Source organism: Myotis myotis, unplaced genomic scaffold, assembly GCF_014108235.1.
Source record: "Myotis myotis isolate mMyoMyo1 unplaced genomic scaffold, mMyoMyo1.p scaffold_m19_p_9, whole genome shotgun sequence".
NCBI lineage: Eukaryota > Metazoa > Chordata > Mammalia > Chiroptera > Vespertilionidae > Myotis > Myotis myotis.
This window is the reverse complement of record NW_023416401.1, coordinates 28,189,317-28,210,874: the sequence shown is the minus strand read 5'-3', so window position 1 is coordinate 28,210,874 and position 21,558 is coordinate 28,189,317. Positions and strand designations below refer to the sequence as shown.

At 57.7% G+C, this 21,558-nt stretch overlaps 2 protein-coding genes across 7 annotated transcripts; one reads left to right on the top strand and one right to left on the bottom strand.

Annotated features, from left to right (window-relative positions):
- Positions 1-2,952: 2,952 nt before the first annotated feature.
- Positions 2,953-16,334, bottom strand: GATA2 (GATA binding protein 2). Of its 5 annotated transcripts, none has more exons than XM_036322669.1 (6): positions 16,223-16,334; positions 10,273-10,545; positions 9,221-9,862; positions 7,361-7,506; positions 5,332-5,457; positions 2,953-4,873 (listed from the first exon to the last, which is right to left on the bottom strand). In XM_036322669.1, exons 2-6 carry the CDS (start codon positions 10,499-10,501, stop codon positions 4,574-4,576), a joined length of 1,443 nt encoding a protein of 480 aa, XP_036178562.1. In that variant the 5' UTR covers positions 10,502-10,545; positions 16,223-16,334; the 3' UTR covers positions 2,953-4,573. The 5 variants fall into 5 exon arrangements, with proteins under 5 accessions (XP_036178562.1, XP_036178559.1, XP_036178563.1 ...); XM_036322666.1 differs by lacking the exon at positions 16,223-16,334 and adding an exon at positions 11,715-11,808; XM_036322670.1 differs by lacking the exon at positions 16,223-16,334 and adding an exon at positions 11,632-11,655.
- LOC118663222 lies at positions 12,654-19,805 on the top strand. 2 transcript variants are annotated; one of them, XM_036322671.1, is made up of 3 exons: positions 12,654-12,854; positions 13,176-13,468; positions 15,496-19,805. In XM_036322671.1, exon 3 carries the CDS (start codon positions 16,073-16,075, stop codon positions 17,237-17,239), a length of 1,167 nt encoding a protein of 388 aa, XP_036178564.1. In that variant the 5' UTR covers positions 12,654-12,854; positions 13,176-13,468; positions 15,496-16,072; the 3' UTR covers positions 17,240-19,805. The 2 variants fall into 2 exon arrangements, with proteins under 2 accessions (XP_036178564.1, XP_036178565.1); XM_036322672.1 differs by having other exon boundaries at positions 12,654-13,468.
- Positions 19,806-21,558: the final 1,753 nt, after the last annotated feature.

The following is a 21,558-nucleotide window of genomic DNA, read 5'->3' as shown; positions in this document are numbered from 1 at the left end:
ACTGAACGCTGCCTCCATGTCATTCCTTCTTTGCCGACTCGTCCACACCTTTGGGGACCCCTGGACCTGCTGGGGTTGGACCCCGGCACCTTGCTAACGATGGCCATTTATTTGCAGTGCTTGGCCTGCCTGCCCTGCCCTGCCTGAGAGCCCTGAAGCCACAAAATAAAAACTGTTCATCTGTACCGTGACTCTGGGCAGTGGGAGTCATTGTTATGAGCTGATTTTTATAGAGGAGGTAACAGACGTCTCTGAGCTTGGTCCTACTGCTTTCCAGTAAATTTGAACCCGGGACCCGACAGAGCCAGCATGCTTTCCCTGCTCCTAGAGGTCATCTCTCTCCACTCAACACCATCCCACAATCTCCCCCCACCCCAGCCTTCCCCAGCTTTTTGTCAGAAACAGCCCCTGCTGATTCACCAGAGCAAGATCTTGGTGCGTTTTATCTCCAACCCAAATGCCAAGAGCAAATAGGGTCAATGAACATTAGTAGGATAAATGAATGAGTCTACTCAACAGACATTTGGGACGCACCTACCACAAGCCCACAAAAGACAACGGGATGCAAGAATGACAAGACAGACACAGTTCCTGCCCTCTTGGATCTAACACTGCAAAGACAAGGCATCCACTCTGCGTGATTCCTGCTGGCTGCCTCTCGGCACCTTCGACGGTGCTCTAAAAATACTGGTTGGCAGAAGGAAGGCAATAAGACTCGAGGAGGTGTTCAACAGGCCTGTGTACAGTACACACTTGATTACGTAATAATATATGCACACAACCCTGCAGTTATGAGCTGGGACACAGGAGAGAAAGACATCCCTGCCCTCACTGTGGCTACACGGAGGCAAAAATGCTCTGAGCTGGGAGAGGAACAGAAGAGGAGCTTCTAGAAGGCTTGAGAGGGCCCAGGCATTTAAATGGGCAGACAAGTGCCCACCCAGCTCCACAGATGGGTTCCTGTATGCTCTAGGTTTCTCTTCTACAGGGAAAAGGCATGGATAAAGTAGTGGTGGCATACCAGGGGCAGAGATGTCCTGAATCAGAGTGCCAGAGATGCTCCCCCAACTCTAACCTGTAGGCTAGGGCATCTGGAGCTTCACAGAAGGCATGCTGGCTTTCACGGGACCAGTGTTTCTCCAGCCTTAAGCAAGCATCCTGCCACCACCAGCAATCTGGGATAGGAAGAATGAAAAGAAAGCCGCCTGGACCATTGGACAGCAAGGCTGTCGAGGAACAAGGAAGTTGGCAATTAGAAACACTAGTAATCAGGGACCAGGGACCAGAGATGATGACGACTGAGGTCAGAAGGAGTCATTGATCAGGCGCACATGGCTAGAGTGACTTGTAATTAGAGATGGTGGAATCATGGGGAAATGATGTCATTCATGATCAGAGAGGGTAATGGTCATACATGAAGGATCAGGAGGCAGTGCTCAGAGATCTTGGTGATCAGAATGATTGTTAATTGGCTATATCAATCATTGATCAAGAACACAAAGGACCAAGGTGACAGGAGTATTAGAATGAAAGCATTTGGTGCTCATGTTCTTGATGAGCTATTGGTGATAAGATTCAATGACTGAAGACATCCAGGGATCTTGGTGGTGTGTGACCTACTAGGGATCAACAGCATCAATGACTGGAAAATTTGATGACCAGAGAGACAGGTTACTGGTGATTCCAATGACGAGGAAGGTTGGTGATCAGTACTACAGGTGATCAGCGGTATAAGAAATATTGGTCCTGGGGGCTTGGAAGATAAATAAATTCAACAATCACTGATTTGGACACTACATACTGTGGTAATCAGCACTGACCAGTCATGGGTACTGGTAACCAGAGTTGCTCGTGACCACATTGACAGTCAGAAAATTTGATGCTAAGAGGATTCTATGGTCAGGGACATCGTTGGTTAGAGATGTTGGTGATTGGAGACAAGTGACCAAACACATTGTTAAAGAGACATTGGTGATGAGAAATGGTATGATCAGAGATCATGTAAGTGTAATCTCATCTATCGTTGATTAGAAAAACATTGATCAATGACAATGGTGATCATACTTCTTGATGACCTAGAGCATCAGTGACAGAGCAAGCAACACCTTGATGCTTAAGTGGTAAGACACAGTGGTGATCACAGAGATGGTAGATAGAAATACTGAGGACACAGACAGTGGTCATCAGAGACATTGGCAGACAGACACATTGAATAGAAATATTGTTGAACAGATATGCTGATCAGAACATTGGTGATGAGGGATATTCATGATCACACATATACTGGTGAGCAAGCAGTCATGGTAGACACTGGTGATGTCAGTGATCAGACACAGCATCCATCAGTGGCATTGACGAAGTATTGGTAATTAAGTAATGGCGATCAGTTGTAATTAGATGTCTATGATCATAGGCTCTGGTGTGATTGTCATTGAATCACTGACATTATCATTGACCATTGAATAGTCATAGCTATCTCTGTTGACCAACATAATGGATTAAAGAAGACAGAAGTCAGTGACATTAGTGATCAAATACATCAGTAATCAGGCTTGATAATGAATGGGAATATTGGTGACCATCTAGCTCAGAAACAAAAACTGATCAGTACCTGAGAGGAAGTGAATGTGAGGTCAGTGCAGAATGTGAGTCTGCAAGAGCCCCAGTTGAGCCCTCAAAAAAAGGATTAGTGTGTGGACCAAAGGCCAGAGAAGCCACAGCCACCCTCTCCAGTATCCACCCAGCCACCAGGACCCTCAGTTAGGTAATAATGAGGAAATTCAGATGAAAGCAATTCAGAAGATTATCTGAGTCCCAGTCAGGTAGGGCCCCAGCTCCTATTCCAGTTTTTCCCTCCAAATCACTGGGCTATAGAAGCAGTTCAGCTTGACTGCTAATTTCCATGCCTGGGACTCGGTTGTTCCAGGAGTCCATTAAGACAGGACAGAGGCATTCACAAAAAGTATTTTATTATTAACAGTATTCACTTTAAAGGAATAGAAGGATAGCATATAATTTTTACAGACAACATATAAATGTTGTACATAATTAACAATAACTTAGTTCACTAATCCAAAATAAAACAAGCCAAATGAAACATAAAAACCGAAAATACTGCCAATTCTTCTTATGTGGATGCTAGTCCAAAATAAGTTACTTCTGGTGGTGGTGCCCCCAGCAGCAATCAACGGCCCATATTGCACTTGGTCAACTACATCAGCACAATCCTCTTCCTGGGCACGGCCCTCTCCAGCTGCCACACCCCACCACCACCCCATACAGAATCTAAGCTCAGGCAGGGTTATGTACAGCTGTACCTTGGGAAGGGTCCAGCCAGCCACAGCAAAACAGAGCAGAACCCAGGTCTCCTGGGACCCCAGCAGGTTCATGGCCTCTCCTTAGGTCCTGGCCCTGACTCACCCCCACCTCCTGCCTTTGCCACCTGCCAGACCAGCCCGGAGAAGCCAAGAGCAGCTAAAGGCCCCGTCCCTGGCCCCCAGCTCCCTGTTCTAGGGCTATGGGATCCAAGAACTTTTCCAAAAATAATTGCGAAGCTACAGCCTTGATTTGTAGGTTTTATTCCTTTCCATAAGAAAGGCTTCTGTGGCAAAGTACGTTTGACTGGACCCAAAAAGAGTTTAAAAATAAAACAACTAACTCATCAGCGAGTTAAGCTTATGCAGTCTTTTAAAATATTTTTTCTTTTGTCTCATAGTGGGAGGGAAGGGGGTCGAGGGGGTAGCAGAAAAAGGATGTATGTACAGGGGCCCACCTGGCAGAGGAGGCAGGCGGTAGCTCGGCTGTGAAGGGGACACAGACCACACCAGCTTCAGCCTCAGAGCCAGGGGAGCGAGCTGGGAGACATTTCCCCTCACAAGAAAACGCTGTTTCCTTCCTGTGACCCAGCCCTGGCCTGGGAATCTATGTAGGACTGTGATTGTCTCTGCCCTCCAGGGCCCATCAGCAGGGCACACACTGGCTCAGCCTCCCGTAGGCCATAACCCCTCTAGATTGGCGAGGCCCAGCCTGGGATTCAGCATTTCAGAGCCGGAAGTCCCAGGAGAAGGTGTGGGCTAAGTCCCTCATGGATCTGCCCTCGGAGCCCTGGCAAGTGGATGACAGGCCAAGCGGAGGAAGACCAGGAGCACCTGGGGCAGCTCAGACCTCTCCCAGTCCTTGCGAGAAACAAGAGTGAAATAAGTTATTTCTGCTTACTCCTTTTTCCTTCTAAAAATGGTTTCCTTTGTTTGTCCCCTACTCCCTCCTCCTCTCTTCATAAAGTTGTCCTTTCTGCTCTCCAACAACTGTCCGTGATGGAAACCCCACCTGGGTAGCAGCTGGGCTGAGGCCACCCCTCAGCCCCAGTAAGAATCTTTATAGTGACCGGCGACTGCCGAGCAGAGCACCCACAGGTGGGGCAGCGTGGGGCTTGGGCTGGGCTGACAGGAGAGGCATCAGTCTTTGGGGAAGGGCAGACAGGTAAGGTTTTGGTTCACCCATCCTTGGAGCACCCAGCCTTGAGCTGCAGGCCACCTTCCTCTGCATCCATCTGTCCATTCGTGGAGGGCTGTCCCTAGCCCATGGCGGTCACCATGCTGGATGGGTGGGGGTGGCCAAAGGAGAGGCTGGAGGAGGGGTGGATGGGTGTTGGGGTGGGCAAGATGTGTCCCGAGTGGCTGAAGGGTGGGAGGTGACCAACAGGTGCCATATGTCCGGCCAGAGTGGCTGCGCTAAAGGGGGAGGCCTTCTCCTGCATACACTTGGACAGCTCCTCGAAGCACTCTGCCCCCTTCTTGTTCTTCTTCGACTTGTTGGACATCTTCCGGTTCCGAGTCTGGATCCCTTCCTTCTTCATGGTCAGTGGTCTATTCACCTGGGGGCAACCACAAAGCCTTCAGGGAGTCAAGTTCCCTTCCCAGAGCAAGACCCCCACCCCCTACTTGGGCTTGGGGCAGAGGCAGGCCTGGGCTGGGACCCCCACCCCCAAAAGCCCACGTAGTCCTGTCACCAGCACTGCCCCAGTTTCAGGAAGGGCACTTAGCACTGTGAGGCTGACCTGTACCCAGCTGGACACCGAGCCCCCTAAATTCCAGCAGTGCCTCCCCAACTACACAACCAAAACACTCCCCCACTTTTGTGTTAAACAGAGAGAGTTGTTAGGCCTGCTGTGGAGAACACACCTCTAGCCAGCTTGCCCTCTGATGGGAGCCCTCTGGAGCCAGGGCTTTCCCAAGCCACGCCAAGCTGCAGAGTGGCTGGGGCCTCTGCCTGGCAGCACAAAGAGCAGTGGTCCCTGGGGAGGGGTGGGGCAGGGCGGCGGGGCGGACTTACATTGTGCAGCTTGTAGTAGAGGCCACAGGCATTGCAGACAGGGTCCCCATTGGCGTTTCGGCGCCATAAGGTGGTGGTTGTCGTCTGACAATTTGCACAACAGGTGCCAGCTCTCCTAGCAGCAGACTGGGAGGGGAGGGGCAGCGTCAGCAGGCTGGGCTCCCACGCCCCACCTCTACCAGCCTCCCTGACCCTTGCCCCACCCCCACCCTGCCCCCACTGACTTAGCCAGAGAGCCTAAATCCCTAAGGAGAATTGAGGCACCTCAGAGCTGTGGACATGTAGAATTTGAGATCTAGACAATCACAGAACTTTAGAATAAAGAACTCTCAGAAGGCTGATCTCACTATCAACGGGGTTTCGAGAGCTGGAAGGGAAAATCAGCTACCTCCTGGATTCACCAAACAATCTGTCTCTATAAAAGGGGAAACTGAGGCCCCTGAGAAGTGCTCTTTATTTTTGGTCCTCCTAGAGTCCCTGGGTCTGGAGCTGCTTCTGTCTCCTCCCACAGGACTCCCCTCAAAATCCATAATTCTGGGCAGCATCCTGCCTGAGGGCAAGGCAGGGCAGGGGTGGGGGGAGGGGAGTGCGGGCCCTGTGGCTGCCCAGGGTGGAGATGTAAAATGTCTCGGGTGTCTCACTCAGGCCGAGCTGTCCAACACCGTAGCTACTAGCCACAGGTGACGATCAGACTAAATTTCCACTTCATAAAAGCAGAAATCCTGTTTCCCCCATTGCACTGCCTACATTTCAAGGAGTCCATAGTCACAGCATGGGCTGGAGCTTGCCATAGTGGACTGTGCAGACCTAGAACATTTCCTTCATTGTCGGTTTACCGGACAATGCTGGTCTTTCTATTCAACCCCTTGTACCCCAAACCTCAAAGTCCTAACCGCCCCCAGGCCCTCAAGGAATGCAGGACAGAGGTGGTCGGGCAATGAGTGTCTGATTTCTGGAGAAGGGAGTGAAAGGCTGGCAGGAGAAGGCCACAGAGTCTTTATCCAAGAAAGTAGATTCCTTCTCCTGGTTCAACCAGTGCCAGCCCCACAGTCACAGAGAACTGCGGGCAGCAGGGGGCGGGGGGGGGGGGGGGGGCCAGGGCCAGCAGAGGCTGGAATGGCCTCAGGGGGGCCTATGGGCTGCAGTCTCAGAGCCGGGAGGGGTGAGGGGTGAGTAAGCAGCCTGAAGCTGGAATTCTGACTCAGGGGCCAACACTTTAGCCTCCATCCCTACCGGGGCCCTCACTCCGCCCTCACTGCAGGGGGGAAAAGGGGGCCCCCAAAGCGGCGAGAGTGATTTAAGCCTCATAAATCACTTCGCCCTGAAAAAATATATTTATTATTCTTAGCATTTTACACATTATTTGCAAAGTGGAGTGTATTAGAAATTTCAAAACAGCCCAGCGAGAGGCAGGACTGAGCCGAGGAGAGACTCTAAAAACTCGCAGAGTCCGGAAACAGATACACGAAGTTTCCTTATCTTCAGGCTGCAGATGTCCGGATAGGAAACTCCGGCAGGAGATCCGAAAGGGCATTTTTTTTTAAATCGCTCAAATGAAAATACACAGTATAGGTGTCTCCATGGAAAAATAATAAAGGGCAGGTTTTTTTGGTGGTTGGTGTGTTTTATTTAAATAGGCATGAGGAGCTTGTGAGAGAGCTGCCCTAAGCCACAGGGAAAATTACTTCATGGCCCTATTTTTAAAAAGAGTTAAACAGAGGCCAGGGCCCTTGGACACTCAACTCTCGGTATCCCTGAGGGGGGTGGGGATGAGGGTCCCTGACGGGCTGCCGAGGAGGAAATCTGGCCTGAAAAAAAAAATCTGGCCAGAGAGAAGGGCAACCCCAACCGACATCCAAGTGATTTTAATGATAAAAGGTCTGAAGTGGCAGTCATCTGCGTTTGAAGGCTTCTCTGTTGTTCTTGTTTTTTTTTAAATTAACTGTCAGCTCCCGCCCAGGTTAGCTACCAGGGTGCCGCCCACCAGCCTGCTCCCCGGCACCGGCTCCCCCCTCGCCCCGCTGCCTACCAGTCTCCGCTTCGGCTTGATGAGCGGCCGGTTCTGCCCGTTCATCTTGTGGTAGAGCCCGCAGGCATTGCACAGGTAGTGGCCGGTGCCGTCTCGCCGCCAGAGAGGGGTGGCTGTGGCCCCGCAGTTGACACACTCCCGGCCCTCTGAAGGGGGACAGGGAGAGACACCAGCCTGCTTAACCGACAAGGTCACGGAAGACAGCCGATGGGCGAGCGGGTGCCAATCCGGCAGCAGTCCCCTCGGCCAGGCTGCTTCAGGGGAGGTGACTTCTAGTCCCAGTCCCGACGGGGAAAGGGAGCCAGGGGATCTCCCTCAAAGAGCGGGGTGCAGAGACTAGTTTAAGACCTAATCTCCCTCTTCAAAAACCTCTCTGGGCGAAAGGGAAACCGGGCTGAGGGAAAGTGGGCCAGGGCCCCAGGGGTTCTCCGCATGGACGACAAGGAGAGGGTATTTACAACAAACTTTGTCCATGGCAGGGCCGTGACTGGAGTCACCTGGCTGGCCCCGGAGACTCCCGGCCCCCTTTCTAGTTCTCTTTTGTCTCTCTCCTATCCCCACAACCGCATCCGCTACCTACTGAGTCTGCTCCACGTCTACGCCCTCAGCCTTTACCCTGTCTGCTCTCAGTCCAGGGTATAATCCTTCTTTCCCCCCAAACCCCCTCTTCTGCTGAGGCCCGACATTTCAGTCCAGGACTCAGATCGAAGTTGTGCTTTAAAATAAAATAAATAATAAGCCCTTTCGTTTTTAGGCTAAGTTGTTTTTGGTTTTTTGTTTTTGGGTTTTGTTTTGTTTGCTGCTGTTTGCTTTTTGTTTTTGTTTGTTTTGTTTTTGTTAAAAGACCATCTGGAATTCAAATAGAAGGTAAAACAAACTTGGGAGAAAGGACTAATTAAAGGCCAGCTAGCTGGTCTGAGCAGAACAGGGACTCCGAAGTGAGACGAGGATGGGTGCAGGTGGCAGCTTCAGCGATCAAACGGGGTAACTGCTTTAGCATCGTGTTACCCGGGACATTTTTCCACATTTAGTTTAACTAAATTGCCAGTATATATGGGCAAGAAAAGGTGTGTCATGGACTTGGGAGTACGTTTGTAAAATCTTCCTTTCCCCAGCTTAAAAGAATTGGGAAGGATGCATCGATAGGACTCCCATGCTAACCATGGTTTCTGCTCTACGAAGGCCAGATTCTTGGACAAATCCAACTTGGCCCCAGCAGCTCCTCCTGCGAAGGGGCAGAGGCACCTACAGCTTCATCCCTTCACTCCAGCCCTCAGGGAGGAAGAGTAAAGGACACGCCAGGGGCGGGGAGCATGAACAGGTTCTGGAATTTTGCTTTGGGGAAATCTCCCAAGGAGATCAGGAGCCACAGAAATCCCAAGATCGGACTGATTGAGTTGGAGAACCGGATTCCTTAAAGATCTGGGGCCTTTGGAGTGCACACGCTCACAAACACACGTATACACACATATACACGGCCTCTCCGCTGTCTCCTGCACATTGCATTCTCTCACACTGAATCTTCACTTAAGATTCAGGGAGGGGAAGGGGGGATTTCCCTTCTGTTGTCTGGTCTGGCATTGGCCAGCCTTGGAGGGAAAGGTAAGGAATGGGGAAGAAAAGTGAACTTTGGGGGCCACAAGGAACACTTGAAGGCAAATGTTTTAGGACCCCCTCTCCCCCATTCTGGGCTCTCAGACATCTCTTGGGGCTCTTAGAAAGGGACATCATGCATCCCGGGACCTGGGAGCCTAAGACCGACCCCTCTCCTAGACCACAGCCTACGGTCCCACCCCAACCACCACCCGACAAAACACAAACTGCCCCCAATTCCACGAGGTCCCTAGCACCTGCTTTTACCTGAGCACGAGCGTGCCTTGCTGCGCTGCTTAGGGGTGAAGCTGGAGGCAGGGCCACCCAGGAAGCCTCCAGGGTGGAAGAGCCCGCTGCTGTAGTCGTGGGTGGCAGCTGGCACGTAGGAGGGGTAGGTAGGGATGGGGTGATGTGTGGCAGGCTGGGTGCCCATGGCAGCCAGGCCTGGGCGCAGGGGGCTGCCGCTTTCCATCTTCATGCTCTCGGCCAGGGAGACTTGGTACTTGACGCCATCCTTGTCCTCCCCCCGGGCAGCACTACCCCCTGCGGAGGAGGAGGCTGGGGAGGCAGCCCCGGTGGCGCTGGGGTCAGGAGACACTTCCTTGGGCGGCGTGGGTGGGAAGCCGAAAAGGTGGGAGCCAGAGTGGGCGGCAGTGGGGGTGAGGGAGGCCACCGATCCCCCACTGCCTCCCCCGCTCCCGCCCCCCGCCCCTGGGTACACGGAGAGGGGGCCTCCGGGGCCTCCAGCAGCCGAGGGGTGCAGCGGAGTCTTGGAGAAGGGGCTCACGGTCCAGGGGTTGTGGTGGTGCGCTGCGGCCGCGGAGAGGGCTGCTTTACCCCCGTCCAGCCACGGCAGCCCCGGGCTGTGCAACAAGTGTGGACGGCACATCTGGCCTCCGGTGAGGCGCGCTGAGGGAGGAGGGAGAGGGGTTAGGACCCAGGGGGTGTGGGCCCGGCCAGGACACGGGTACACAGGGCCACAACACACAAAGCCGCTGGCAGTAACCCCCTCCCCAAAGAAAACCAGAAATGGAACCGCCGGCAAAAGTCAGGAGTGTCAGTCCGGCGTTGAAGGACAAGTGGCACAGAAGGACCCTCGCGGGACAAGGCCTAGCGTGAACCCCCGGGGGCCAGCTGGAAACGGGCAGAAACCCTGCGGGACCCAAGAGGCCGCTGCCTCCACCTTTCCCGCCCCGATTCCTCGGCTGCTTCGATTCCTGTGGATCCCACATCCGGGAAGCAGGCGGCCGGGCCCTCCTCCCCTTCCGCGCCCGGCGCGCGGCGCCAGAGCTCCCCGTCACCCACCGCCATGGGCTCACCGTGCGCGGGGCTGTAGGAGACGCGCGCCCGCGCGTGGGCCGGGTTGGCGTAGTAGGGGTTGCCCTGCGAGTCGAGGTGGTTGAAAAAGACGTCCACTTCGTCCGGAGGCAGCAGCTGCGCGGGCTCCATGTAGTTGTGCGCCAGGCCCGGGTGGTGCGAGTCGGGGTGCTGCGCGTTCAGCACGGCCGGGTGCGCCATCCAGCGCGGCTGCTCCGGCGCCACCTCCATCGCGGGCGGCGGAGGCTCGGGGTGGGGCGGAGGCGGCAGCGGCCCTGCACGACGGAAGGGGGGCATGAGGAACGCGGCCACAGCCCGACACCCCCAAAGTCCCGTCGTGCGGCGCCCCGTGTGCGGCTCACCCAGCGGAGCTCAGCCGCCGACCAGCCTCGGGCGGGAGGAACGCTCCAAGCTCAAAATGAAAGGAAGGTGAGGAAGGGGGCTCGGCCACGCACACCCACACCCACACGGTGACCGCTGGCCCCACAGCCACACGCCCGTGCACACGGGTCCCACACGAAGACGGCACCCGGCACGAGTTACCCCCACAAACGTCCACAGTCGCACTTTAGACACGCTCACACCGAACCCCCACCTTCCCTGGACACTAGCACAGACACAGACTAAAAGTTGGAGGCAGGCGACCGGGCATGGACGGGGCACATGATCCCAGCGACACGCACACACCTACACTTGGCGCCACATGCACTTATTGACTTGGTCCCCCACCCCCCACACGCACACGCAGCCCCGGCGGCGGCGAGCCAGCCCCTCCCGCGCGCACTCCCGGGCAGCGCCGTCAGCACCTCTCCGGGGCGCCCCGAAGCCGGCACCCGCAGCCCCACCCCGGCCTCGAGCCCCCGCAGAGACCTCCCCGAGCTTGACGCGCCCCGAACCCCCAGCCAGCCTTCGCACCCCAAACTTACACACGCAACGCCACGGGGAGGGGGAAGCGGCCTGGGGGAGGGGGCCGCACCGCGGGAGCCCGGGGTGAAGGGCCCCAGAGGCAGAGCTCAGACGGCTGGCGTGGCTCACTGGGTAGGAGCGGGGGACAGCGCGAGCCTCGGCCCTTGGCCCGCCCGGCTCCGGCCCCTCGGCATCCTCCGGCCGCCCTGGCGCCAGCTCCGACTCCAGCACAGACATGAAGCGGGGACCGCGCACGCCTAAGAAGCCCGGGCCAGCCAATCACCGCCGCACGCCGCCCAGCCTCCGCCCCCCATTGGCTGTGCCTCCAGCCGGGCCTGCCGGACTCCCGGGCTGACCCGCAGGCGGGCCCCCTCCTCCCTCGGGTCCCCTCCCAGCGCCCTCCCTGCGGTCCCGGCAGCCACCCCCAGGCCTCGCACCCCCGCCAGGACCCTCACCTCGCAGGCTGCCCGGGCCGCTGCGCTCCTAGCGCGGACACTCCCGAACCCCCTAACCTCTGGGACCTCCTCCAGTCACCAACCTCCAGCGGGGGGCCCCCTCCGCGGGAGCCCTGCGGTGCACGCTCTGGGCGTCCGGGTGTCCTCCTCCCTAGGAGTCCAGCCCTTCCACATTCTCGGATCCCACCTCCTTTGCCGCCGAACGTGGCCAGTCCAAGGCCAACTCCCTACCCAGACCGTTCCGCCCCCCAACTCTGGTGCTGGGGCGGGGCGGGGGCGGGGGGAGACAGCTGCGGGACAGCAGGAGCGCTGAGGGGCATGAATATGAATTGTGGGATCCCACTGGGCACCTGGGCTTCGGACACGAGGCCACTTGGGACTGTGCTTGACCCGGTGGAGGTGGCCTGGCCAGCAGCTCCCAGAAGGGGAGGAGGGTCCCCTTCCCGGGCGTGGCCTTCGAAGACCAACAGGCCGAACTGCCTGAGGCGAGGCCGTGGAGCCCGGGACTGGCGCCGGCGCCGGCTCGGAGACGCCTAGGGCAGGAGAGGCATTTTGCTCCCCGGGTTCCCTCGGGCGGCCCCTGGGGAGAGAGAGAACTCCGTCCCGGCGTCACCTGGAGCTGCTCCCCACACACCTCCGGTCCAGAGATCCAGCTCTGCGGGCCGAGTGGGCCCGTGCACACACCTCCTGGCTTTCTCCCATTGCACAGGGAGGACCGAGGCTCCGAGGGAACCTATGGCCGAGGAGGGGGTCGGGAACAAAGGCATTTGGGGGGGCTGAAGTGCGAGGGTAATGGGGAGTATTCAAGGTCCTCCAGCTCCTCTTCTCTCGCCGGGTCCACGTCTCTCACGGTAGATGCCCGGAGGGATCCCAGGTGGGTCCGGGGCAGGGGGAGGGCGGGGTCCGGGACACCCCCGGGAAGGGGGGAGGGGCGGCAGGATTGACAGTCGGTAATTGGGTAACTGGAGGCGGCTTCTACGGCCGGGCGGCCCCGCCACCGCGACGCCGGGCCCCTGACGTCACCCGATTCGCCAGGAAATGAACTTTTTAATAATCCGAGAGGGAGGAAAGCCCTCCGTCCCCTCGGTTCGGGGGGCGCCCGGCCCGGCCCAGATCCACGCGCGCGCCTCCGTCTCCCTCTCGGGCTAAGTGTGGGCCGCGCCAAAGGGTCGCGGGCCAGGACCGGGAGCCTCCTCCCGCCTCTGGGTCTCGCCGCGGCGCAGGTAAAGGAACGGGAGGGGGCTCAGAGCCCCATCCGGCTGAGAACCGGCGCGTCTCGGCCCGTGGAGACCCGCCTGCCCCGACCGGCCGCTGCGCCTTCCGCTCCCATCCATTCCGGCGCGCGCGGGGCCCAGGCTGCTAGGAACTCCGCTCCGCGGGAGAGGACGCCGGCGCCCGCCGGTCAGCGCGCCGGGGCCGGGAGCGGGGGCGCCCGCGGGCACCGGGCCTCCACGGCCGCGGCCGGCAGGTGAGGGGCCTCCCAGCGACGCGCGAGGTCTGACCGGACCCGCCGTCTCCGTCCGTCCGTCTCTCCTTATCTTTAGTTTTCGATTCTTCATCAGCGCGTAAAATGCGATCGCCACGAAGCCTCGAGCCTGTTTGGTGACCCTGGAGCCTAGCGGGAGCGTCTCAAAGACAACGCAACCCAGGGACCACCGCCCGTGGCCGGCCAGCGGCCCCACGCGAGCTCGGATCCGGGACTCGGCGTGAGAGGACGCCGGCCCATTGGCCGGCTACGGGGCCATTAACGCCGGAATGGAACGGAAGCTTCCCTCGGGGCCGTGATCGGCGCCTCGGTTCGCAGGGAGGTGGCCGCTTCGAGCGTTTGGAAAATCAGGTAATTCGACTTTTCCTCCCAAAGGCGCAGTTCAAATTACCCCCCAGTTGGCGGGGGGGTGGGGGGTGTCTGCAGTTTTCTCACCGCGAGCTCAGCTTCAAGCTCCTCCGGTGCAGCCCGAAGACCCTCCGGGGCAGCGTCCTGGACACCGCAGGGGTGGAGGTGACCGGCCGGGCCGACCGCCCGCCGCAGCGGCTACCCGCCTGCCCAGCGCAGAACGGAGCGCGGGCGGGGATTTAATTACCCTGCTCGGCGGCTCAGAAAATCGCCTTGCAGAGGAGCTGAGCGGGGCAGTTAAGCAATGCCTGAGCAGGGGCCTCAGGAGATCAGCACCGGCCTCCCTCCCCGCTATCCGGGCCTAAAGAAAAAACGGAAAAGGGAGCCCCGCCGGGCTCCCCGAGGCCCTGGGGTTGCCGTCCCGAAAGGCAGGCAGGCCGGCAGCCGAGGCCTCCGCTTGCATGGGAGCGCCTGCGTTGGACGCGGGACTGCTGTGTTCTCCCGGAGGAACGAACCCGCCTGGGAGAGAACAGCGCGGCGCCAGGCAGCAGGACGCCCAGCTGACCAATAAAGGGACTGTTCTGCAGCCTGCCTGTGCCAGACAGACAGACCGACATCAGCCAGACGCCTTGTTCACCAGCAGCGGGGACCACCCTATCACTTCTGCCCAAACAAGCGTCTCAGGAGGGTCAGGGAGCCCTCAGGAACCGCAGGGTCGGCCTGAGGAGGGCAGATCTATTTCCGTTCAGGGCCTCGGACTCCCGGGCACCTTCAGAGGGACACGCTCCCGTTTTTGTTTTGGGAGGTTTTTTTTGTTTTTGTTTGTTTGGTTGGTTGGTTGGTTTTTTGTTGTTGTTGTTGTTCGTTCTCAAGAGTTGTTGCGAATGCGGGGCGGCTGCCTTTTGATCACTCTCGGATGTTGCATGGAAACAAGATTTCGCGAAGGACCGGGACAGCACAACAGAACTGAATTTTCTGACGCCTTTGCACGTGACCCGAGTTGCCCCCAGCGAAGTGTGGGTCGGCACAACCCGAGATGCTTTTGCTGGAGAGCTGGGGACGAGGGATCCGAAGCCTGGTCTATAGGGTCTCACTTGCCTGGGTCGGGCTGTGGCTGCCCCGGTTTTACTGGCCCCACGTAGCCCTTTCCTGGGCGCCCTTTGTTTAAACTTCGCTTATCAGAGGCAGGCGGCCCCTCTGGGACCATAAGTTTGCCCTCTTTGTAATCCAAGTCTTTTTGCCTTTTCCTATGGGCACCTAATTCGCTGGCAGGGAGAGGGGGTGGAGGGTTGCGGGGTTCAAAGAAATCCGTTTGCTTAGGGACTGCCTTCTATAGGGATATTTAATTTGCAACACAGCGACCTCCCAGCCCCAAACCAGCGATGAGTCTTGAGGGGTACTGTGGAGGAAGTGGGGGCCTCTTTAGCCAGAGGGGTTCACAAGTCTCCTCTAGGGCAAGGCCTCAGACCTGTTCAGGTCACTGCTGTCCCTCCAATAGGGAAATCAGGGCTCCAACAGCTCCTACTGTTCTTGGAGCTTCACTTCCAGCCCCCAAATCTGACGGCTCCCTCTGCTCTGGCCTCCATGCTGGCTCTCTCATCCTATCAGTCTTCTGGGCCCCTTTGAATCGCAAGGATAGAAGGCTTAGCCCCTGGGGTGGAGGCACCTGGGAAATCCTGTATCTCCTTACTAGGTTCTAACCCCACATCCAAGCCGCGGCCTCCCCAAGAGGTCCTGCTGAGCCGGCCCCTTCCACGGACGGAGCGGGGTGGCCCGGCCGCACCGACAACTGGTAAATCCGTTTCGTTAGACTCAATTTGTCTGCAATTTGTCAGCCCGGCTGGGGAACGCTCTCCGGGCGCCGGGCAGCCCACTGGCCCTACCTGTTTCTCGAATTCTGCCGACTCATAAATGAGTCCCAGCGCGAAGTGCCTGCGTAGACCCAGCGCTCACCGCCAGATGTTCCCGACCCCGGCCGGCTGAGAGACGTGGCTTTTTCCAAAACAACGGATTTCCTTCCGTGTTTTCAGGGAAAGGAGCGGCGGCCACGCCCGGGGGCCCTGGACGTCGGACGTCTCCCCTCGCGGTTGGGGCCACCTGGAGTTCAAGCCCGGCCTCCACGCAAGGATTCTGATGCCAGTCGTCCATACCCCATCTACACCCCGGCGGCGGCGGATCCCTGAGCCCCCGGTGGCCCATTCTCATTGAAATCCCACTAAAAGGATTCCGACTCCGGCTTGGGGCGGGGCAGAGGGGGGCTTTCAGACCCCGCGATCTCCCCCACCCGAACCCCAACCACACAGGATAAAGGGCCGCGGGGCGCGGCGCTCGGGGCGCGCGCGGGAGCAAGCCGGGTTAAGCCTCGCAAAGCCGGCGCACGGGACCGGCGGGCAGGTGCAGTCGCGGCTCCGCGGCCCGGCTTGGGCACATCCGCCGCCGTGGCCCGGAGGTGGGGGGTGGCCGAGACAAAGGCCCCAGCTGGGGGGCTGGGAGGGCGCTTTGGAGGCTCTGGGAATAACCCGGGCCCAATGGCTCCGTCTGAGAATTGGGAAGGCGAGAGGCCCGAGGTGGGCCTGCTGTTCCCAGCTCCCCCAGGTTTAGACCCCTATGACCTGGGTAGGCAGGGCAGCTGGTAGGGCGATCCCGGAGGACCACGTGTCAGGGGCCACAGGGCCCGAGAGACCGTGCGATTCGGGGCCGGTGGGTCGAGCCTGGGGGGCTGGAAGGGCCCTGGGCAGGCTGAGGCAGGGGACTTACCGAGCGAGGTGCGGCGACGGCGCCCCCGGGCGGACGGGGTCAAAGCGGAGCCGGGCGCACAGCAGAATTCGGGGTTCGGTGGGCCCCCGGGATCCGGCGCGGGCCGGCGGCGTTCACCAGCAGGGCCTGGGCGTGCGCCGAGCGGCCGCGTGGTGCGCGGCGGGCCGCTTTTGTCCCTTGGTGGCCCACCCGGGCCGGCTGGGATGGAGGCGACAGCAGCCTGGAGTCAGACTGGAGCGGCGAGCCCTGGCCGCGCAGGCCTCCCTACCTCTTGCACCCGCCGCCTCTCCCTCTCCGGGCCACAGCGTCCGCTGCTTTTTATTTCGACAGCACTTTGAGGGGGCGGGAGCACCGCAGGGGGTAGGAGGGTGCTCGGGTTCTGCTCCCCGTCCCCCTAGTGCAGAGACCCGCCGGGGTGGAGGGCTGGCAGGCCCTCCAGGCGCACACTGCCTACTCGCCCGTACTCCAGGCCGCTTCCATCGCAGGGACAGCGTACTCGCACCCCAGAGCGGGATGCCCGCTCAGAAAGCCCGGACTTCTCTCGTCAGAGACTCTCCCGGGGCCCTCTCAGACCCTGGCCACACGCACTCGCACACAGATGCCTGCTCCACCTTCTCCAGTCCACTTCCAGTCGTGTTTGAAAAGACACACACACATTTGTGCACACACACACACGTGTTAGCTCACACAGCTGTGGCTTCGTGGACATCTTCAGCCAGGAGATCTGGGTCACGCCGACATGCACACGTGCTCACACGCAAAGGTAGCTCAACACTGGGGCACACCACCTCCCTTCCTTCCAGGCTGATTTGGCTTTGGCTGAGTATACTCACTTTCCCTCCCCTCCCCTACCCATCGGTACCCCTCCTCAATCCCCCCACTGCAGGGCAGACAAGAGCCTTTTTGGAGTGGAGTTTAAGGCATCTCCTTGCACAGGAGGGAAGAGGAAGGGAGCAGAGGGCTTGTCCTTTGAAGGTTGTGTGGAAGAGTTGGGGTGTGGGGGTCTTCACCTCATGAAGGCTCCTGGGTCTGTGAGCTAGTCCTTCAACTTTCAAAGCCCCTACCATGAAATAGAACTTCAAATCCCTCCCTGCTCTCGTTCCAGCTGCCCAGGAGAGAGAGTGGTCTAGGGATCTTGGGATCAAAGAGAAAGTGTTTGGCCTTGGTAGCACTGAGAAGTCTGTGGTCCCAGGAAAGCAAGGGTGTGCCCTGGAGAGGGGTGTCTCTGCGCTCCCCCCCCTGCCCCCCCCCCCCCGCAGCCTCCCAGCTGTCTGAGGCTGGTGGTGACTGTTGCATGTGTATGTGCTCATGCCTATGGGAGAATATCTGTCCTGAGTGCCCGTATGTGGCTGAGCATTTGTGAGCACATGGGAAGTCTGCAAAACTGATTATATTAGTACATCCATTTCTTTCCATGGGTCCCCAAGAGCTTGTGCATTGAGTCTGTGTATTATGAGTCCCTGAGAGGTCATGTGGGTTCTCTGAGAGTTTGTGTATTGTGTGTGGCTATTTCAGAGTGTGTCCCCACATGTGCACACAGGAGAGTCACTCTGTGGAACTGGATATATGTTCCTGCTGCTGTGTATCTGTGAGACCATTGTGTCCATGAATCATGTAATAGGAAGTGGATATTTCCAAGTGTTTGTCTATAAATTGGTATGTGTCCTTGTGTGGGTCAGTCACTGGGTATCCTGTATCTGTGAATCAGGGAGTGTGTGTGTGTGTGTGTGTGTTTCTTTAACAGCATAGGTATGGATATGTATCATTGTACCTTTGAACTGATGGTGGGAGGATGGGTAGTGTATCCAGGGAGAATGGAGAGTATATCCAAGTTGTCTGCATATCTGTTATAGCTCCATGTATGAGCTGATGTGTGTTGGGGTGGGTGTTTGTGTATCTGGGGCATGGGGATCATGTGTATGAATATATCTTTCAACTATGAGTGTTTTTCTACCTAGTATTGCCCTGTGTCTGTGTCTGTGTCTGTGTCTGTGGAGGAGTGTGTCCATGGGTGACTCATAGTATGTGTGTCTTCTCAGATCACCCGCCATCTGCACCTTCCCTAACCAGCAGGGCAGGCAGCCAGTGGAGCTCCAGGGTGTCATTTGCCAGGGCACTTTCTGTCTGTCTGTGGGAGGGGGAGATGAGTTGATAAGGCTTATCTCCTAACACCAGTGCCATGCTGAATAACTGCTCTAATGAGGCGGCCTCCCTGAGACCACCCTCTCCCAGGGCATCCAGCCACACGGGGAAGGGCACAAGGGAGCCAGTCCTGGGGTGCAGGCACAACCCTCCCTCCCCCCATGAATCCAGCAGGGCCTGAGTAGCCACAGGGCCTTCTGTAGTTCTGTCTTGTTTCCTCAGGGGTGGTGGGTTCCAGGTCTTACATCACCGCACACCAAGCCAGCTCCCTGCTGCACCAGGGCTGGCCAAAACTGGCTGGAGCCTCCCAGCCTCCGATGTTTGGTAGGAACATGGCGTTGAGAGGGCAGGCGGTGTGAGGCCTGGAGATGGGAGCCATAAGGAGTGTGGGTGAATTGAGAGACATGGAGACCCAGGAAGACCACAGGACAGGTTTTAAAAATCCACCGTGATAAAGGGCCACAGACACTGCAGGGGAGGGGGAGCATTCGGGGACAGACAGAAACAAACAACTAAAAAGTGGCAAATAGGGTTAGAGATGGGGGAACAAAAGCAGTTAAAGTGTTAACTAGAAAAGAACATGAGGAGAGAGAGGGAAACAAGACAATAGGGCAGCGGGGAGGAGAAAAGGCCCCAGAAAGAGGAGGGAAAGTGGGGAGCGGGAGATGGTCTGGGCAGGAAGGACAAACTGAGATAGAGAGCCGGCCGGGGGCTCAGCAGCGGGAGCGCCAACGATAGCAAGGAGACCGAGTGCCAGGTGGCGGGCGGCCGGGAGGGCACGAGTGCAGAGCCAGCGGGCCGGGTGGGGTTGCGGAGGTGAGGAAGGCGGGCGGGGGGTCCGCGCGGGGCTGCGCCGCTGTCCCGGGTAATTTTTCATCTCGGCCGGCTAATCTTTGTTCCCAGCGAAGATAATGAATAGCCAATCGTTATCTGCCCGGCTGCTGGAGGCTGCCCGAGAATGGGGTTGTACAGGGCTGGGAATTGTTTCCAAAGTGCCGCGGAATAAATGGTGTTCCTTATCTCTGCCTTCCAGATTATCGGAGCCCTTTCAGAGCGCGCACAACAAATGCGCCCGCCATCGAATGCATCATTTACCACCGCAGATCCGCGTGCTGATGGGCAGGCAGATAGCAGTCCACGGGGGGCCCAGCGGCGGCACTGCTAGACTGCGAGGTGGAGGTGGGGGGAGCGGGAGGCCCGAATGTGCGCCCCCATTGTGCCCGCCTCTTTGGTTGGGCATGTGGGTGTGCCAGTGGATGGGCACTGAGCAAGCAAGGGAGTTGATGTGCGTGTGCTTATGTCAAACAAGTGTGCTACAAGAAGTTCACGTGTGCAAGCCCATGCGCACACGGATGCACACGGGTGGTGGGCCTGCGTGCTGTGAGTGCCTGGAGACAGGCTCTTTGAGGGTGCACAGAGGAAGGGGTATTGCACAGGAGTGTGTGAGCATGAGTGTCAGGGCGGGCGGGGGTGGGGGTGGTAAACACGTGTGTGAAGGAGTGGATGTGCAAGCCCCTGTGTATACGTGTGATGGATGTGTGGACTGTGAGTGACAATGTATCTGCCTCAAGGAAGCCCTTTAGGAGTACACACTGGAGGTGCGTGTGTGTGTTCAGGCATGAGTATTACTCTTCTGAATGTCCTGTGCCTGCAGGCGTCCCATCCCGCTCAGCGCTTTAGGGGCATGTGTGCTTATAAGCATGTGCATCCATGCACACCTGTGACAGCCAGGAGTGAGCGGGCAGGTGTGGGTGTTCGCCCGGTGTGTGCAGGGATCTGCGTGAGGGCGGTCGTTTCCTTGTGAATCTCCCTGCCCAGGTGTGCCCGGGTGCACTGCAAGAGGGGCAAGCGCGGCCTTGGGGCCTGGCCCTGTGCCTGCAGGTGTAGGCTCCAGGCGGGACACACGAGCTGGGGAAAGAAATAGCAAAGCGGAGCGCATGGTACGTGTGGGAGTGCTAGACGTCACAATGGAGTGGGCTGTGCCCTGTAGCATGACTGCTTGCGACAGAAAACGGGGTGTGTAAGGGAGAGGGTTCTCCCGAGGAGTTTGGGAACACCCAGAGATCCTAACCCGCCTCAGTGGCACGTCCCGCCAGTGGTCCCAGAGTCTCCCCAGCTCTAGACCGGGGTAAGGGGGACCCGAGCGCTGCTGCCTGAGGAGCCGCGCGCGGTGAGTGACACGCGCTGCCGACAAAGGCTGTATTTTTCCAGGCTCGCGCCCCGCCCGCGATGGTCCCCATGGCGACGCAGATAGCGCTGCAGCCATTTTTCCTATCTCCCGGGAGTCTATTATATCGCGGGATTAGCTCATCTCCAGGCAGGTCAAACCCAAAGTCACCCAACCTGCGGTGCGGGCCGTGCCCGGGATCGGCCGCCTTTCCCGGCGGGGGTCTGGTCTCGGCTCCGCGACCTCCAGCGGCGGCCCATACGCAGGCGCAGAGCGCCACCTGGCGGCCGCGGGTACCAGGTGCGGGGTCTCCGCAGAAGAGGTGGGGCAGGGGTCTCCTCCTGAAGCAGGCTTTGTTTTGTCTCTGCTACGCTGGGGCCAGACTGGCACTCAGTAGATGCTCACATGTGTTTGTTAAAAGGATAGATGGATGGGCAAGAAATCAAGGGTGAAGCAAACTGTAACGGATCACACAACTTAGTTGGCAACAAGAAATCATTTATTGGAAGTACGCACTGAATTTAGAATAAAAGCCAAACTCTTTGGATCCTATATAATCGCCGCTCAGACCTGGTTCCCCCATTCGCGCTCCAGCCACAGTGACCCTCTTTTTGTTCTTTGAACAGGGAGTTTGTCTGCTCTCCTCTACACCCCAGTGTATTCTGCCTCTACTCAGATGTCAGCCCTCAGAGAGCAAAGTCACTCTTTGCTCTACTTTTTTCAGTCTATACTATATAGGCCCTATATTATAGGGTGTCCCCCCCAAAAAATGTATACACACACTTTGAATAATTATAAAGGCAGTGTTTATTAAAATACATTTCGCTTTCAAAATTGAGCTATCCGCTATTAAAGTGCATATACATTATTTTGGGACACCCTATATATTTCTTTTATAATACTAGCATCTTGTAAAATTGTTTTGTCGCTCTCTGCCTTTGCTTATTGTCAACTTCCCTGGAATGAACGCTAGGCTCCCTGGGCAGAGGGCTCTGTTTGGGAGAAGGGGCGTCATCCAGCTCTAGCG

What these genes read in the sequence shown, in the direction of transcription:
- LOC118663222 (XM_036322671.1), top strand. Translation starts at nt 16,073, where the DNA reads ATGACCTGGGTAGGCAGGGCAGCTGGTAGGGCGATCCCGGAGGACCAC.
- GATA2 (XM_036322665.1), bottom strand. Translation starts at nt 11,413, where the DNA reads ATGTCTGTGCTGGAGTCGGAGCTGGCGCCAGGGCGGCCGGAGGATGCC. An exon ending in CAAGGCACGCTCGTGCTCAG is followed by an intron (nt 7,507 to 9,220) that starts GTAAAAGCAGGT and finishes GTCCCCCTTCAG; the next exon opens with AGGGCCGGGAGTGTGTCAAC. An exon ending in TCAAGCCGAAGCGGAGACTG is followed by an intron (nt 5,458 to 7,360) that starts GTAGGCAGCGGG and finishes CTCCCCTCCCAG; the next exon opens with TCTGCTGCTAGGAGAGCTGG.